Source organism: Orycteropus afer, unplaced genomic scaffold (genome assembly GCF_000298275.1).
Source record: "Orycteropus afer afer isolate SDZICR_OR568_19922 unplaced genomic scaffold, OryAfe1.0 scaffold00027, whole genome shotgun sequence".
Taxonomy (NCBI): domain Eukaryota; kingdom Metazoa; phylum Chordata; class Mammalia; order Tubulidentata; family Orycteropodidae; genus Orycteropus; species Orycteropus afer.
The window spans coordinates 17879935-17897967 of NW_006921614.1; the positions used below are offsets into that span (position 1 = coordinate 17879935).

At 36.8% G+C, this 18033-nt stretch overlaps 1 protein-coding gene across 1 annotated transcript in view; it reads left to right on the forward strand.

The window, feature by feature from the left end:
- The window catches only part of EXOC2 (exocyst complex component 2), a 396050-nt gene that overhangs the window by 3304 nt on the left and 374713 nt on the right, over positions 1–18033 (forward strand). The window contains exons 2-3 of the mRNA XM_007935377.1: positions 9605–9781; positions 12390–12516. Coding sequence (XP_007933568.1) covers positions 9605–9781; positions 12390–12516 — 304 coding nt within the window. The remainder of the gene's footprint in view (positions 1–9604; positions 9782–12389; positions 12517–18033) is intronic.

Below are 18033 nucleotides of genomic sequence, written 5' to 3' on the forward strand. Positions count from 1 at the left end.
GGTGGCTGCGATGATGGACTCAAGTATAGCAAGAATTGTGGGGCTGGCGCGGGATTGGGCAGTGTTTCGCTCTGCTGTGCATGGGGTCGCTATGAGTCGGAAATGACTTGACGGCACTTAACAACAACAACATGTGGTGCCAGTGGAGCTTAATGTCCCCTGAACCATGGTCCCGAGCCCACAGGCCCAGTGACTCACTCCCTGAAGGTGCTTAGTTGTCACTGAGAAGCTACTCTCCACCCTTGTCCCCTGTTACTTGTGTAACGTGGATATTTTTGTAGCACAAATAACACATAAAAGAATATCATCAGCCAAATCTATCTGTGGTCATTGGTATATTCCTGTTCACTTACTCTGATCTTCTCACCTGTCTATGTGTTTACCCATATACTAATATTTGTTATTATTGATAATGCAGTATTGTAAAGGAGCTCTGGTAGCATAGTGCCTAAGGCTTTTGACTGCTAGCCAGGAAGTTGGCTGTTCAAACCCACCAGCCACTCCATGGAAGGAAGACTGGGCAGTCTACTTCTGTAGATTTACCACCTCGGAAACCCAAAGGGGGTTGTTATGAGTTAGAATCAACTCGATGACAGTGAGTTGCGTTTTGTTTTGCAGTATTGTATTAGTATTCTAATAGTATTTGCCTCTATTGTCTATCTTTTGTGCATATTTCTGTGTCCTCCTTTTCCCTGTTGTCATTGTGCTGGTCACAACCTTTTGTTATATTGCCTTTCCCTTCACTCAAATCAACACATGACTCTTAACTAATGAGAAAATTTCCCTCCTCTTCCTTCCCATCCCTGGTAACCAAGAAAGTAAATTTCTTTCCCTGCATAAACCTTTCCTTGACTTTTTATAGTAATAGACTCAGAGAATATTTGTCTTTCTGTGATTAATTTATTTCATTCAGCATCGTCTCCACCTAATTCATCCATGTTATAAGGTGATTGGTAGATTCATCATTATTATTCAATGTTGCATAGTCTTCCATTGTGTTAATGTACCATAGTTTGGTTATCCATGCATCTGTTGATGGGCACTTAGGTTGTTTCCATCTCTTTGCTATAGTGAATTGTTCTGCGATGAACATGGGTATGCATATGTTTATTCATGTCCAAGATTTCACCTCTTTAGGTTATATTCCAGAGGGAGCTCTGGTAGCTGAGTGCCTAAGGCACTTGACTGCTAACCAGACGGCTGGTGATTCAAACCCATCAGCCACTCCTCGCAAGGAAGGTTGGGCAATCTACTTCCATAGTGATACCTCGAAAACCCAAGGAGGTGTTACTATGAGTTGGATCTGACTTGATGGCACACAACAACAGGTTATATTCCTAGTAGTGGACTTGCTAGATCAAATAGTATTTCTGTTTCTGATTTTTTAAGGAAATGCCATACCGTTTTCCACAATGGCTATACCATTTTACAGTCCCAACAGCAGTGATGAGAGTTCATAACTCTCCGCACCCTCCTCAGCATTTGTTGTTTTCTGCCTTGTTGAACTGTGCTATTATTGCTTGGATGAGGTAAGATCTCGTTGTTTTGATTTGCATCTCTGTAATGGCTAATGATTGTGAGCATTTCCTCATGTGTTTGTTGGCCACCTGTATATTTTCTTTAGTGAAGTGTCTGTTTATGTCCTTTGCCCACTTTTGAATTGGATTGTTTGTCTTTTTGATGTTGAGGTGTAGAAGTTTTCTATAAATTTTAGTGATAAGTCCCTTGTCAGATATGTCATAGCCACCTGTTTTTTCCCAATCGATATGTTCCGTTTCTTACTATTTTGGAGAATTCTTTTGATGTACATTAAAAATTTAATTTTTAAAAGGTCCCTGTTATCTAGTTTCTCTTCTTCTGCTTATGTATTTTGGGTTATGCTTGCTAGTCAGTATATGCCATAAATTAGGACCCCTAGGTTTGCCCCTATTTTATCTTTGATGAACTTTATGGTTTTGGGTTTTACATTTAGGTCTTTGATCCATCTTGAGTTTGTTTTTGTGTATCGTATTGGATATGCATCTTATTTCATTTTTCTGCAAGTGCATATCCAATACTGCCAGACCACTTGTTACGAATCGTGTTATCATTTCCTTCATTGCTGTTGTTTTAGTCTTTGCTGAATATTTGTACTTGTCCTCTTTTTTATTTTGATGTGAAGGCTTATCATTTTTCTTGAAGTTACTGTGTGATTTATGATTTTCTTCCCAAGTTTAGAACAATCCATTCTATCTTGCAGTTGTCTTCAATTTAGAAGTTCTGTAACTACACTACTTTTTCTCTCTTTTTGTTTTTTAGTTGTCCTCGTTTTATAATTGATGTCTCTGATTCTCTTTTTACAATTTTGTAAACTTATTTTACTTTGGATACTTCCATAATTCGGTTGCTTTCTGGGTTATGTCATCATGAGTGTTAATGGTCGCTTGTTTTTTTTGCTATTATTAATTTTTGTTCAAAGGACTCCATTTAGCAACTCTTGTAAGGTAGGTCTGGTTTTAACAAATTCTGTTAATTTCTGCTCATCTGGAAATGTCCTAATTTCACCATCATATTTGAGGGACAGTTTAGCTGGGTATACAATTCTTGGTTGGAAATTTTTTTCTTTTAGGATTTTATATATACCATCCTAATGCCTTTTTGCCTGTATGGTTTCTGCTGAGAAATCAGAACTTAGTCTTACTGGTTGGCCTTTGTAGGTAATTTTTCATTTTTCCCATGATGCTTTCAGGATTTTGTCTTTGGTTTTGGTGAGTTTGATGATGGTATGTCTTGGTGATTTTCTTTTGGGGTCTATCCTGTTTGTGGTTTGTTGGATTTCTTGAATGGATATATTCTTGCCTTTTATCATATCTGGGAAATTCTCTTTCATCAAATCTTTGACAATTTTCTCTGTGTTTTTTTTGTTTTTTTCCTGTTCTGGAATTCTGATTACATGTAGGTTATTCCTCTTGATGGTATCCCACATGAATCTTAGGCTTTCTACATTTTGTTTTGATCTTTTTTCTGATTGAACCCTTTCCAAAGAAGTATTGAGGTACTTATCTTCAGTCTCACTAATTCTGTCTTCCGTTGTTTCAATTTCACTCATTTGCCCATTCAATGTTTTATGTATTTCTGAAAATTTAGTATTAATCTTCTAGATTTCTATCTGTGGATTTTGTATCATTTCTGATTTTTCATTTATTTTGTCATTTTGTTCTTATATTGTTTTCTGAAATTGTTCTAAGGTTTTGTCTGTGTTTTCCTTCATTTTGTCAGTGTTTTCCTTGATTTGTCTCTCAATCAATTGAAGGTACCTAAATATAATTCTTTTGAGTTCCTTATCTGGGAGTTCCAAAGCTGTTCTTCCTCAGAGATGTGTTCTGGGTCTGTATCCTGCTCTCTTCTTTCTACTGGTTTATCTTGCTTCTTTGTGTGGACTATGAATGATCTGTTGCCTCTGAGACTTTGTGACATTGTTGAATTTATATTTAATTGGTAACTTTATGTTGGAGTGATTTGCCCAAGACACTTGTTTTCTTGGGAGCGCTGGTAGCATAGTGCCTCAGGCATTTAACTACTTTTTTGTTGAGTAAGCAGGGTACTCTGCTTCTCTGTTTGCTAGTTGGCAGCACTTATGCACTCACCACCTGTCTCCTGGTGGGTGTGATAGAGAATGAGAGTGGCTGCACAGATCTCTCTGTTAACTGTTTGTGAAGAGCAGTTAAGGGTCAGTCAGGCTCATGTTGGCTGTTATGTATCATTAGCCATTTGTTGCAGAGCTGAGTGGTGGTCCTCACTTAGTAGGTGGGTATTTTGGTTACTTAGTGCCGCTCTGACAGGAATATACCACAAATGGATGACTTTAACAAAGAGGAATTTATTCTCTTAGAGTTTGGAGGCTTTAAGTCTGAGTTAAAAGTGCCAGGCTCTAGGGGTGAAAGACCCTCAACCTTGGGCTTCAGCTCTGCCTCCTGCTCCTGGCCCTGTGAAGCTGGAGGCTTTTCTTCACTCAGAGAGCAGCTGGCTACTGAGGCTGACAAACTCAAGGTTGAGAAGTAAAAAGGCACAGTTCCAGTGTTACCAAGCAACACAACAAATCCTTTGAAAGTCCCAAGATTGGCAGAGCATGGCAGGCTGCTGAACAAGAACCTGACTATGTGCAGGGTTCAAGCCTGCCATGAGCTGGAGTCCTTCCTCAAAACTGCTTCTTACATACTGGAAGCAGATCATATCCCTAAAGCAGCTACTCAGCTGCTCCAATAGACTCCACCATGGAAATGAATGCTCATCTCACCGTGGGGAATAACTGCATCTAGCTTCCCAGCCATTCAACCAGGCCCAGCCAAGTTGATAACAACCTTAACTACCACAGTGGAGCTGCAGGTATGGTTGGGCTGTCTGGGCATGGTTGTGGTCTTCCACTCAGACAAAACCAACAATCAAAAAAAACCACCAAAAAAGTAAAAGTGAGGACAAAGAACACACACTACATACAAACACAGGAACAATCACCAAAAAGAGGAAGGAAAAAAAAAAAGAAAGAAAAGGCAATAAATGAGATGAAATATTTAAAGAAATACTTTAAAAAGAAAAGAAATATAAATAGAAAAAGAGAAAAAAGAAAAAATATTCCACAATATCTGGAGAGAAGGGAATAAGAGAAAAAAGCTAGAATAAGATAATAATGAGGGAGAAAATGGGAAAAATGCCAAAAGAAAAACAAAGGGTGGTGAGAGCCACAAGAAAGAAGAAAATGGGAATCAGGAAAAGGAAAGAGGGAAAAAAGCTCAACATGAACCTGGGAAGGGAAAAAGAAAGAATAAAAATTAAAAGGAAGAAAAAAAGAATAATTTAAGAACCAACCAACCAACAAACAAACATTTGGGGGAGGGTGGATGGGGCAGGGCCCTAGGCTCCATCAGAGTACACAGACTAGGCTCAAATTCCTGCTTGCTCTGAAGGTTGGGTGGAGGTGAGGGATGGCCATACCTCCATACACCAAGAGGGTGTGGGCTATAAGAGTAACAAATAACAAAGAGAATATTGCACCTTTCCAGTCATCAACCACCAGTATGTCAGTGTTGTGCTTGGCAAACGAAGCCTCTTCTTAGGTCCCTGGAATCTGAAAGTGAATGCTGTTGCTTTAAATACAAAAATGGCCACTGATTGTAAACATTCAAAATGGCTACCTAAAGTCCACAGCTCAGTTTGTCTCCTTTGCTGTTTGCCATTTCAGTCATCAGCCACCAGTGCAGTTGCCCATGCAGCCTTTGGAGAGCAGAGCTGAGTTGTAGGTTAAATCTCAGATCTTAACACCACCTGGAAATAGTCAAACTGTCCACACTGTCAGGGTAGTTGATAGTCCGCAGCTCCATTTTTTCCTTAGTCACGGTTTTCATTCATTTGTTGGTGATTAATCCACTTCTGTACCCTTCCTTTTAAAGCTCAGGGTTCCAGGATTATCTTCTGTATGTGTGTCACTTAGTTTCTCTTTTCTTTATTGAGTGTCTTTGTAGCTTGTCAGCCTATTCCCCCATCTTACTAGAACTCTAGACTACTTGTTAAATAGGCTATGTCTCCCCCATTTAACGAGTTTTGGCCCTGTGTCACAACTCAGTGCCCCATAGTTGGATGAGTGTATTTCTGGATTCTCAGTTCTGTTCTACTTGTCTATTTGTCTGTCGTCATACCATTACCATGCTGCTTTGACTACTGTGGCTGTACAGTAAGTTTTGAGATCAGGGAGTGTGAGACCTCCTTCTTTGTTTTTCTTCTTCAGCAGTGTTTTATCCAAGGTCTCTTTCCTTTCCATAGGAAGTTAATGATTGTTTTTTTCCATGTCCTTAAACAATGCTGATGAAATCTGGATTGGGATTGCTTTGAATGTATAGATTGTTTTAGGTTGTATTGACATTTTCATAATATTCAGTCTTCTTATCCACGAACGTGACATGTTGTTCCGTTTATAGTTTCTTGTAGTATTTTTTCTTTGTATAGGTCTTTTGTGTTCCTGGTAAGATTTATTTCTAAGTATTTTGTCTTGTTGTTAGCTATTGTAAGTGATATTTTTTCCTTATTTCCTCTTCAGAGATCACTTTTTTGATGTAGAGCAATCTAACTGATTTTTGTATGTTGGTCTGGTATCCTGCCACATGGCTGATTGTTTCTATTAGTTCCAGTAGTTTTTTCGCTGAATCTCTTTTGTTTTCCATGTATAGCATCATGTCATCTGCAATTAGAGATAATTTTACTTCTTCTTTGCCAATTTGGATTCTTTTTATTTCCCTTTCTTTCCTTATTGCCCTGGCTAGGACTCCAATACAGTGTTAAATAGGAGCGGTGATAGAGTTCTTCCTTGTCTGGTTCCTGTTCTCTAGGGGAATGCATTGAGTCTTTCTCCATTGAGAATAATATTGGCTGGTGGTTTTGTATACCTGCCCTTTATTATATTGAGGAATTTCCCTTCTGTTCCTATTTTTCTGAAAGATTTTATCAGGAATGGGTGTTGGATTTTATCAAATGCCTTTTCTGCATCAATTGATATGATCATGCAGTTCTTTTCCTTTGTTTTATTTTTGTGATGGATTCCATTGATTGTTTTTCTTATGTTAAACCATCCTTTCATACTTGATATGAATCCCGCTTGGTCGTGGTTTATTATTTTTTTGATATGGTGTTGGACTGTGTTAGCTAGCATTTTATTGAAGATTTTTGTGCCTATGTTCATGAGGGATATTGGTCTCTAGTTTTCCTTTTTAGTGGTGTCTTTTGGGAGCTCTGGTGATGTAGTACCTAAGGCATTTGACTGCTAACCAGAAGGTTGGTAGTTCAAACCCACCAGCCACTCCTCAGAAGGAAGATTGGGCAATCTACTTCCTTAGAGATACCACCTTGAAAACCCAAGGACGGGTTGCTATGAGTCTAATCGACTTGATGGCAGTGAGTTAACTGGTTTTGGTATCAGGTTATGCTTGCTTCGTAGAATGAATTTGGTGGTATTACATCATTTTCTATGTTCTAGCATATTTTGAGTAGTACAGGTGTCAGCTCTTCTCTGAAAATTTGATAGAATTGTCCAGTGAAGGCATCTGGGCCAGGAGTTTTTATTCTCCTTTCTGAAGTGAGTATTTAAAATCATGAGAATGTTTATTACAGGATTTAATATTATTAAGTATGTACTGACCTGGAATGATGTCAAAATATCCTACCTGTAATTAAATAAATTAAAAATTAAAAGCTTTCCCCTTTATTTTGAACATACATAGACAGGTTTATGCATGCATTAAAATTATTTGAGCAAAAATACATTTGAAGGGTTTAGCAGTGGTTATCTTAGATGTGTCTCAGTGGTCAAAGCACTTGGCTGCTAACTGAAAGATTGGCTGTTTGAACCCATCAGATGCTCCGTGAGAAAAAGATGAGGCTAGTCTGCTTCTGTAAAGATTTGTAGCCTTGCCAACCCTATGGGGCAATTCTTCGATGTCCTGTAGGGTCACTATGAGTCAGAATCAATTTGATGGCAGTGGGTTTGGTTTGGTTTTAGTTCATCTTGGAGATAGCGAGCTCTGGTGGTTTAGTGCCTAAGGCATCTGGCTGCTAACTAGAAGGCTGATGGTTTGAACCCACCAGCCACTCTTTAGAAGGAATATTGGGCAATCTACTTCTGTAGATATACTGCCTCAGAAACCCAAGGAGAGGTTGTTAGGAGTCAGTACTGACTCGGAGGCAGTGAGTTTGGTTTTGGTTTTTGGAGATAAGGAGCTCTGGTGGTGCTTTGGTTAAAGCATGTGGTTGCTAACCAAAATGTTGGCAGTTCAAACCCACCAGCTGCTCTGTGGGAGAATGAGGAGACAGACTGGGTCCATAAAGATTTACAGTCTTGAAAATCCTTTTGTGCATTTCTGCTTTGTACTACACAGTTACTATGAGTTGGAATCAACTAGATGGCAGGGAATTAGTTTTCTTGGTTTTAATCTTGGTGATAGCAGGGAGGAACCCAGTGAGCTTTCAGTCTCTTAAATTGTTTGAATTTTTTATGACAATTGATGATTGGAAAAAAAAAGACATATTTGTTTTGAAAAAATGAGAATTATAGATGCTTTTAAAATTACACATTAAGAAATACCAACAAGAAACTCAATCTTAAAGGAATTGTTAAATGTTGTTATTAGGAAAAACAAAATGCCATACTTGAGTAAGTAATAAATATTTTAGGGAAACCCTTACAATTCATTATTTATGAAAATATTCTGTATCTTAAAATTGTAATTCCTTTTGCATCTTTACTGTAGCATTCTTATTTTATAGTGCTTTAAGCTATAACAAAAGGTAACTTGAATCCATTCCATTTTTTAAGCCAAATGTTGCATTTGTTTAAGTGTTCAGATATCTAAAAAAATACTAGTATTGCCAAATGTGACTGCTGAGTAATGTAAAAAGTTAAATTATGAGAAAAGAAAGTGTGCTTTGTGCCACATATATTCTGGTTTATTTTCCCCATAATTTTTTTTTTTTTTTTTAATGTTGGCTGCTGCTCTGTGGAAATAGAAAATGCAGAGGAAATAAGTTAGATATGTCAGCTGTGGAGTGTTAGTGCCTATCCTCAGGGACAGCCTCATGCACTAGAATCTTTCAGTGCTTCACCCGTTAATTTATCTATAGGGCAGCAGAAAGTGGTGGCCATGAGTAAGCTGAGACAGTCTCTCTTATATTCAATTGTTTGAGTATAAGGACAAAAAATAGTGTAATGACAGTGTCATCAGGAAGGTGCTAAGGCAGTGTGAACTATATGAACTGCCATGCATGAGTGAAACAAGATAGTGGTCTAGTAATGCCACAGCCCATTTTACTGATTTACCAAACTCCAGGCTATGTTTGAAATAAAGGATCCATTTTAGTTCAGAGTTTTCAAGAGAATTAGTGATTATAGAACTGTGATTGGGTCCATTCTGTAATATAACTTAAAACTGAACACAAATAAAATTCATACAGATTATTTTCTGGAAGGTAGGCGAATATAGAATATTTTTAAGAAATGATACACAAATTTACTAGTATACTTTACCATTTTACATCAGTAATTTAGACTTCTAGTAGTAACAGCAGTTTCCCTTCTAATACCTATGAAAACAATTTAAGAATTTTATAGTCTAATCTCTTTGAAGGAAGACTGGGCAATCTACTTCTGTAGAGGTACCGTCTCAGAATCCCAAGGAGGGATTGCTGTGAGTCGTATCCGACTCAACAGCAGTGAGTTTGGTTTAGTTTTTAGTTTCATAGTCTAATCTGGAATGCCTACATGTAATTGTGATAAATTGTTTTCTAATTCCAATGATGTTTGAAGAAACATAAAAATAATTATAAAAGAAGTTATAAATATTTGATGAAAAACACATTAATGTGTCAATAATCAATAGAAATAGCAGTATATTTGCAAATAATTATTTTATATTCAATAATAAAAATAGCTGTTGAATGAGGAAATGTTATTTCTAGAATTATTTTTCAGTTCATGAAAAAGCTCAGTATTACTAACAGAAGAATTTGCTTTTCATATAGTAGACAAGTTTAAAGTCTTATCACTGTCCTTTTGAACTTTGTTATGTTGTGCTTGCATTTCCAGGTTTGACAATTTGTGGACATAATTGCCTCCTGACTGCAGAATGGATGTCTGCAAGTAAAATAGTGTGTCGAGTGGGACAAGCCAAAAATGACAAAGGAGACATCATTGTGACAACCAAGTCAGGTGGCAAAGGAACCTCAACAGTCTCTTTCAAGCTACTGAAGCCTGAAAAAATAGGTATCATCTTTCATGACTTTATTCTAAAGCAGAAAATAAAAATGGACTTTGTTTTCTAAAATTTAAAACAGATAGATTAGGATGAAGTTTACCTACTCATGTTTTTCATTCCATCTGTGAAACTGTTCATTAGACATTAAGTAAGCACAGGTAAGCCTGTGCTTAGCTTGCTTACTGGATACTCCTCCTCTGTGAGAGACTGTAAATTTGAAAAGAGGCTTTGATCCTGTAGGTAGGTGTTGTGTTGTTGAGAGAAGACAGATGCCACCCATGGCTAAAGGCAGAATCTTTGAAGTTGTGAAAAAATGTGAAATTATTCACTACAGATTAGTAAGTAAGCACAAGTAAACCCCTACTTACCTTGCTCATTGGGTAATCTGGCACTAAGAGCTCAGTTGCTAACTGAAAGGTTGACAGTTCAAACCCACCAGCCACTCTGCAGGAGAAAAAATCTGGTGATCTGTTCCTGTAAAGATTATAGTTTAGGAAACCCTATGAGGCAGTTCTACTCAGTCATACAGGGTTGTTGTTGGTCAGAATCGAGTTGATGGCACACAACAAAAGTAATCACCTACCTCTTAGGATTAAATGACTTACAGTGTAAATGTAAAGTGTTTAGCATCATCCTTGACACATCATAAGTACAGTTTTCCAGAGGAACTTGTGACATTTTGAGGAAATCCAGCCTCATATCATGTTTATACAGCAGATAAAGAATGCTTATTGGAAAGTAGTAAATTGATTCTCGGGCCCCAGTACAGGATGTAACACACAGTGGGCTTGGGGAAGGTGTATTGGCCTGAAAGGACAAGCATCTGGAGTGTGTGCATATGGCATCCCTTGTCTCTGTCAAGGCCTCTGTTGCATTTGGGACTGAGGATTATGAGTTCACAAGGATCTGCGTCTCAGACCCTCTTCTTCCTGGCAACCTTTGTTGTTTTCTGCAGGCAGGACTAGGTTGCTTTCCTCCATGCTTTCTAGTACTGGGCTTCTTGGTTGATTGGTGGCAGCTCAGGCAAGAAGCTGACAGTCCTGTGCTGAGGTAAATGAAAAGAAACTGGCTCACATAAAGGAAGACCCAAGATTTTTCAGATCCTGTGTCTTGTTACAGAGTCCACCCAGTCCACTTTTCCTGAATAGCCCAGTAATTTCAGTTATGCAAGCAGAACAGTCCTTAGAATATAGTTTGACTGCTTTCTTTATATGAAGAATTGTGATATTTTGTTGAATTTAGTAGCTCTGGTGGTGCAGTGGTTAAAGCATTTGGCTGCTAACCAAAGGGTTGGTGGTTCGAACATACAAGCCACTCCATGGGAGAGAGGTAAGCCAGTCTATATCCCTAAAGATTTATAGCCTTGGAAACTCTATGGAGGAGTTCTACTCTATCCTTTAGGGTCACTATGAGTAGGAATTGACTTGATGGCACTAAGTTTTTGTTGAATTTACCAAACTGATTCCAGCATAATGTAAAAACAACCTGCTGTTTTTGCTTTTAGAGCATTTAGCTTAGTAAAAGGACTGAGAAACAGCAGGAAGTGTATTATTTTTTAGACCTGTCACAAAAAAGTGAATATGTCAGTGTTTATGTTGGAAAAGATAATGAAAGACATTCTTGAGTGTTTTCAAGAACCATTTAAAGATCATTTGATTTTTGTCTTTAGTCATATAAGTCCTTAGGCAGGCTTATGTTACCCAGGAGAAGAAACTGAGAATATAAATATACAATTTATATACATAATGTATTTTCAACAGTCATAAATAAGAATCTTTTCATTGAACTAAGACTTCCTTTTATTTTTTTAAATTGTGATTTGGGTGAAGATTTACAGAGCAAATTCACTTTCCATACAGCATGAACTAAGACTTCTAAAGATATCTTTAATTCAAGTTTTGTGTCTAGGTATTTCCCAACAGTTTTCCAAGTTTATTGATTTCAGAATAAACAGACATTATAGGTCTTATCATTGCATCTTATATACTACCTCCTGCATATATTTTCCCAGTTTACTCAGTAATATTTAATAATGCATAACGCAATGCAACAACACAATGCACTGCCATGGAGTTGGATTCAACTCATAGTGACCCCTTCTTGGGTTTCCAGGCTGGTATCACTATGGAAGTAGGTTGCCCAACCTTTCTTCTGAGGAGTGGCTGGTGGGTTTGAACTGCCAGCCTTTTGGTTAGCAGTCAAATGCCTTAGGCACTATGCTACCAAAGCTCCTTAATAATGCATAAATAGTGCTTATTATTAAGTAAACCCCCCCCAAAAATTAAGTAATAGTGATTATTATTTAGCAAATACACTTATTTTAGCAGAACTTTTTCTCAGAGACTTAAATTGTCTTCTTTATTGAGTAATAGATAATGAAACTATGAATCAAGAAGTGTTATTTTTTGCCTTTTTTATAGATTCTTAGTGTTTTTAATTAAGCTACCAGCCATTGTAAAATAATCTGGGCTGTTGTGCCATCACATCTTTTAAAAATTATCTTAGCATACATTTTGCAGTAGGTCTTTAGAAAATTAAAGCAATATGGAAAGATTTACAAGGTGCCTTTATTTAGAGCCTTTATTTTATTAAGAATGTGCTCCTGATTTTTGTTAGGTATCTTGGATCAATCTGCTGTCTGGGTTGATGAAATAAATTATTATGATATGCGCACGGATAGGAATAAAGGAATTCCTCCTTTGTCCCTGCGTCCTGCTAATCCGCTTGGGATTGAGATTGAAAAGTAAGTATTGTCTTGCCTTTAGTTTTCTTATTTTTTGGTTGCTGAAAAGTTTTGTTTACTTGCAGTAAAAGAAGTATACCTGCAGAAACATCCATGAATGCAAGTGAAGACACCTCAGTTGTTTGGAGATGGTGAAGCCCAGTCAGCTTTGCTACTGGAGACCATTCCCATTAGTGAAAACTTTGGGCAAAAACAATTTACCTCTTTAGATTTTTGTGTTTCTGTTTTGTGAAAAAGAAGAATGTCTTAAAGTTGTAATAACTAATAGATTTAATGATTTGAGCATTAATATGCTATCTGGAGTTGGTAAATTTGAATATTTAGAAAGTACTTGAGATCAAAATAGAATTTACTCTCTGTTTGCTTAATTTTTCTAAAATATTTTTGTGTAATTAAGTCCAATATGGTCTTTCATTTTCTTTGTAACTCCTTCCTTTAATTTATACTTCACCTGGACTTAATTACCTTTAATCATCAGAATTGTCTTACAATGGTTGTCTTACAATGAGATCATAGTTTTCTTAAGTCCTAGTACAATACTTTAGTAACTTTCATCATTACTGTATTTATCCTTATATCTTACTTAAGCAATTTATCTGAGATATTGTGTGTAGTTTATTTTCTGGCTTAGTGATTCTATTTATTCTCTAAGAATTCTCTACTGAGGTTGCTACATACACAATAAAGGTGACAAATTAGTTCTGTTAACACTTTATATGTAGCTTTATTTTAGGTTTTCCTAGAAATGGAGAAAATTCCCCATTAGTCTTTATGTATTTAACCTTCAAGCCTATACTTGAAGGTTCTTAGTAATTCAGACAGCAAGTTTCTTTCTCACAGATGGAGATTTACTCCTGGCTGAGAGAGAGGGCTCAGGTGTTTGTTTTGAGAAATTGTCATGTGTTGACGGAAGCTTTTGGTGAGACTGGGCTGACCTTCTTTGAAACATTTTGAGGTGTTCAGTGCCCTCTAAATTAAGAGTTGAAACACTGAGAAAGTTAAGAAAAGAGTGGCAATTGCTAGGTATTTATCTGATCACAGTTGTAAGCACAAATAGACTTTGCGGTTGAGAGTAGATTTTTCTAGTAGACTTTGATGGCCAGCTTCAACACTGCTGAAAATCACCTTCTTTCCTGACCTGCCAGAAATCGGTATAGAGCAGATGATCTCTTTGGATCATTCTCTCATTAGCAAGATACAGTTTTTTGTACGTGGAAAAAAGGAGTATAGTGATACGGTGTGAATTTTGTAGGAGCTTTAGACAAGACTAATGATGTTGGGATTAAGTTTTATGTATGTTTAATAGTATAAAATTGATTTTTTTGGCTTTTTGTTTGGGATGTAACTCATTCCCTATTTGATCTCTCTATTTCATTCATGTTTACGTACCTTTGATTATCTTTATTGGTTTTGTTATTGCTGCTGCCTAAGAGTGTGGCTTGAGGTGTCTGTAATAGCACTTTTCCTTAATATTGTTTCAGGATAATCCTTTGGTAACATTGGTAACAGCAGCTATAAATGATAGCACTAAAGTTCCTTAGCTTTTTTTTTTTTTCTTTCTTTTCCTTTTTTCCTCTTTTCTGAGAGGTGGTCTAGTTTGGTCTGGAGCTAAGCTCCCTTAGTTTGAATCACATCTCTACCACTTGCTAGCAGTATGCCATTGAACAAATTATTTAATTTCTCTTTGCCTCAGTTTCTTCAGATGCAAAATGGGTCTGTTTCATAGTGTTGTGAGGATGTAATGAGTTAATGCTTGCACGCACCTGGAACTGTGTCTGGCTTGTAGGAATATTTGGTATATGCTGATCCTTGTTACTCTGATTTCTTTTGTGGCTCTACCATTTAGGAAAAGGATCTCTTATCCCCATTTCAGCTTGAATTAATGAGCATAGTACTATTTAGAGATTCAAAAATAATTTATTACCCTGAAATCAGGGTATATATAAAAGGTTTCAGGGTAATAAGTTATTTTCAAATCTTAAAATAATATTTGTATATTAATTCAGGAAGGCCTGAAATTGGGATAAAATTAATAAACAATACTCCTATCGAGCTGTTACTTATGTCTCAGGAGTCTCCACCCAGCCATGGACTGTTTTAAAGTATTAAAGATAATTTTTGGAAAAGGATAAAATTGTGGCTCTCATACAAATATAAGTACAGGTTTCATTCAGCTCATTAACTAATTGAGGGAACCAGTAACATATTAAAACCCATTTCAACGGAAAATCCAAAGAACAGGCTCACAGCTAGCAAAGACCACTGCCAGATGCAGGACCAGCCCGCTGTCCCTGCCTAATGTGCAAGCAACACTTTATCTGACACGTGTGTCTGTGCACAGGACCCCCACACATCATCATGAGCTCTCTCTGGGAAAGGCACAGATCCTTAGAGACTCGGTGAGCTGTGAGCAATGCATCGAGAGGACATTTGTCATCATCCATTTTAAAGTCTTTTTGCAATTTTTCCTGACAATATGAAAACCTAAATAGAAGTACCAGGAAATAAGAAAATGAGAGATGAAAATAGGATGAGGTATAGAAACCAAGAGAAGAAAATGTTTTTAAAAGGCCAGAAAAATACTTTCCCAGTTCTTTTTACTTTTAAGTTCTTGTCAGGAAAATAACATTTATTTTATTGAATTCTTTGACCTCAGATAGAGAAGTCTTAATTTCGAGAAAGGAAAAGGAATAGAAAGAAAAGGCAGATGTTAAAATATCGATGAGGGTTTTATTTGTCTGATTCATTTAACTTTTTTCAGATAAAAGCTTTGCTCTGCAGAGAATGATGTTGCGTTCAGATTGTAATCCCGGAGAGTATTTCCTACTGCTTGTCTTTTATTTCTATTTGATAGTGTAATTAGGGATTTTCTTTTATGATTTAAAGGTTGGAGAGGACCTATATTTAATTTTTTTAAAAAATACCATCAAAGGGGAAATAGGAGGATTTTACTAATATTTGCTTGTTAAAATGTATTAATTGAGATAGCTTGAAGAATTATGAGCACTTGTAGTAAAACATGCAACTCCTGATGAATCATCAGATGAAAGTGGTGGGAATGCCTTTGGAAGATGAATCAGTTCCTTTTACTTGCAATGAGAATGCTTATGGAAATTTTCTACAGCTGACAGTTAAATGTATAATGTGGAACAATGAGGTGCCAGGGGGTTTGTGGCCAGATCATCTGAGTATGGAAAAGCAAGGGAGAGTAGCAGGGCATCATTTCTGTGTTGCTCTTTGTATGAGTCAGAACTTAAACATTTTATTAATGTACCAGGCATGCATGCTGTCATCTTTCAACCAAGTTAACAACTGGTATTTATTGGCCGCCGTTGAGTGCTAAAGCCCTTCATTTTTCTGAATTTTTAACTGATGTTTTTGTGCACATGCTGCCTTGATACTTATAAAAATGTCAGTAATTGCTCTGAAAAAAAAATGACTTCACTTCGAATTGAGACTAGAATTGACTTTTGAAAAAGATTGTTTGCTTTGTCATGTTGATTGTCACAAATATGTGTTCTTTGCATGGTTTAAAATGTAGTGGAGATAAATTATTTCAACTGAAAAAGAAAGTAAAAACAATTTCAGATTGAGTGAAAGCCCTCACTAGGTTTTGTTTCCTGAAGGTAGTATTCACTTGCCCTATAACAGAATATTTATATAATGTGTGAGAGATAGTACCTGTACAGGAGTGGTGGCAATACTATTGGCGTTTCGCTCCTGCTTTTAGATGATTTGAAGCTGTTCTGTGAACTTATTACTATGAATAGCTATCTGAAGTAGTCAATGGATACACCATTAATGCCTGTTTTATTTTCATGTAGTTTTGATGGGCAATAGAAATCTGATATTTTCTAATCAGTTTGGTGTTCTAACAAGGAAAAGATGAACAATTTTACCATTATATTTTGAAAACAAGGAAGAGTAACATGAAAATAGTTCTTATAAATTTTTATAAAAACAAGTTTTTGGGCTGTGATGTAATGCCTAGGCCCAGAAAGTGTGCCAATACAGAAAATTAAACCTCCAAAACTAAAGGAAACTCATGATACTTAATACACCAGAGTGAAAACAATTGCTACAATTTTAAAGCTAAAAGAATTGAATATAATACACACACACACTCCAAAGAACTATGAAAACCTACTTTTACTGTGCTACGACGCCCACTTTTTCATCTTTCCGTCTGCTAAATCAAGAAAACATGTTCTCTTCAGTGTAAACAAAGTAACACAACTGCAATGAGACCTCCCTGTATGTGGAGTGGTTAGAATTTTTCTCAAAATGAGTTTTGTTGTTTTGTTATGCTACATAGGTCATCACTACAAATCATTCTTCTACGTAAACATGAATGCTGACATATTAAGAACATTCCTGTTAATTTTATGTCTATACACTAAGTCCATATGCTTGTCTCTTCCCATGGCAGGGGAGTAAACCATTTCAGATTTAAATTGAGCTTACACTGCCATCTAATGGAAGCATGTATTTTAGGGGTGGCAAGAGTTGTCAGCTACTGAAATTTTGTGCTTTGATTCATTGATGAAAATATATCATGTATTTACGTAGTAAAGTACATATTGTTTCCAGCCTGTTTCTTCGTGCTAATAGATATAAAGTGTAGACTTAATTTGAATTCCTTGAATGCATATTTGCTTTTATAGACTTGTTGACCCATCCATCAAATCTCTTGCATTTGGAAGGTTAGAATTCAAAATGTAGTTTTCTCGACAAACATTTACATTTTTATTATTAGCTCATGTGTTCTATGATACTAAACAGGTTTCAACAGAGCTTCCAGACTAAGATAGATGAGGGAGAAAGGCCTAGTGATCCATTTTGAAAAATCAGCCAATTAAAATCCTATGAATCATAATGGTCTTATCCCCAACCTACCATAGAGATGTGGCAGGACCAGGCAACATTTAATTCTTTTGTGTATGCATCTTCATAAGTCAGGGCCAACTCTATGGCAGCTAACAACAACCTCATTAGCTGCATAGATATAATGCTGCTTTTTTCCCTATTACTGTTATTAAGATATTAGCTGTTTTCTTCATTTTAAATCAATGCTTGCTCCATTTTCTCCTAAATTTCCATCTTTCTAGATTTATAGTTCTGTTTTTTTTTAAAATTGTGATTTGGGTGAAGATTTACAGAGCAAATTCACTTTCTATGCAGCAGTTTACATATACTTTGTCTCATGACATAGACCACAGTTTACCACAGTGCAACAACTCCCCTCCCACTTCCTCCCCATAGGTACCTCTTCCTAGTGTCCATCCCTCCATGGACTCCTGAGCTGTCTCCCTGTGCATAGGCAGCCCTTCTTTCTCAACGATTGTTCTCTCCAAGGAGTGTATCTACCTCAGGTAAATGTTCAATTCCTATGCCTGTCTTCTGTTTGGCTGGAAACCACAGATGTGGGTTCAATTCCAGACCTGAAGGGCAGCTAGGGGCCATAGTCTCAGTGGTTCCACCAGGCTTTATCAGACCAGCAAACCTGGTCCCCCTTCC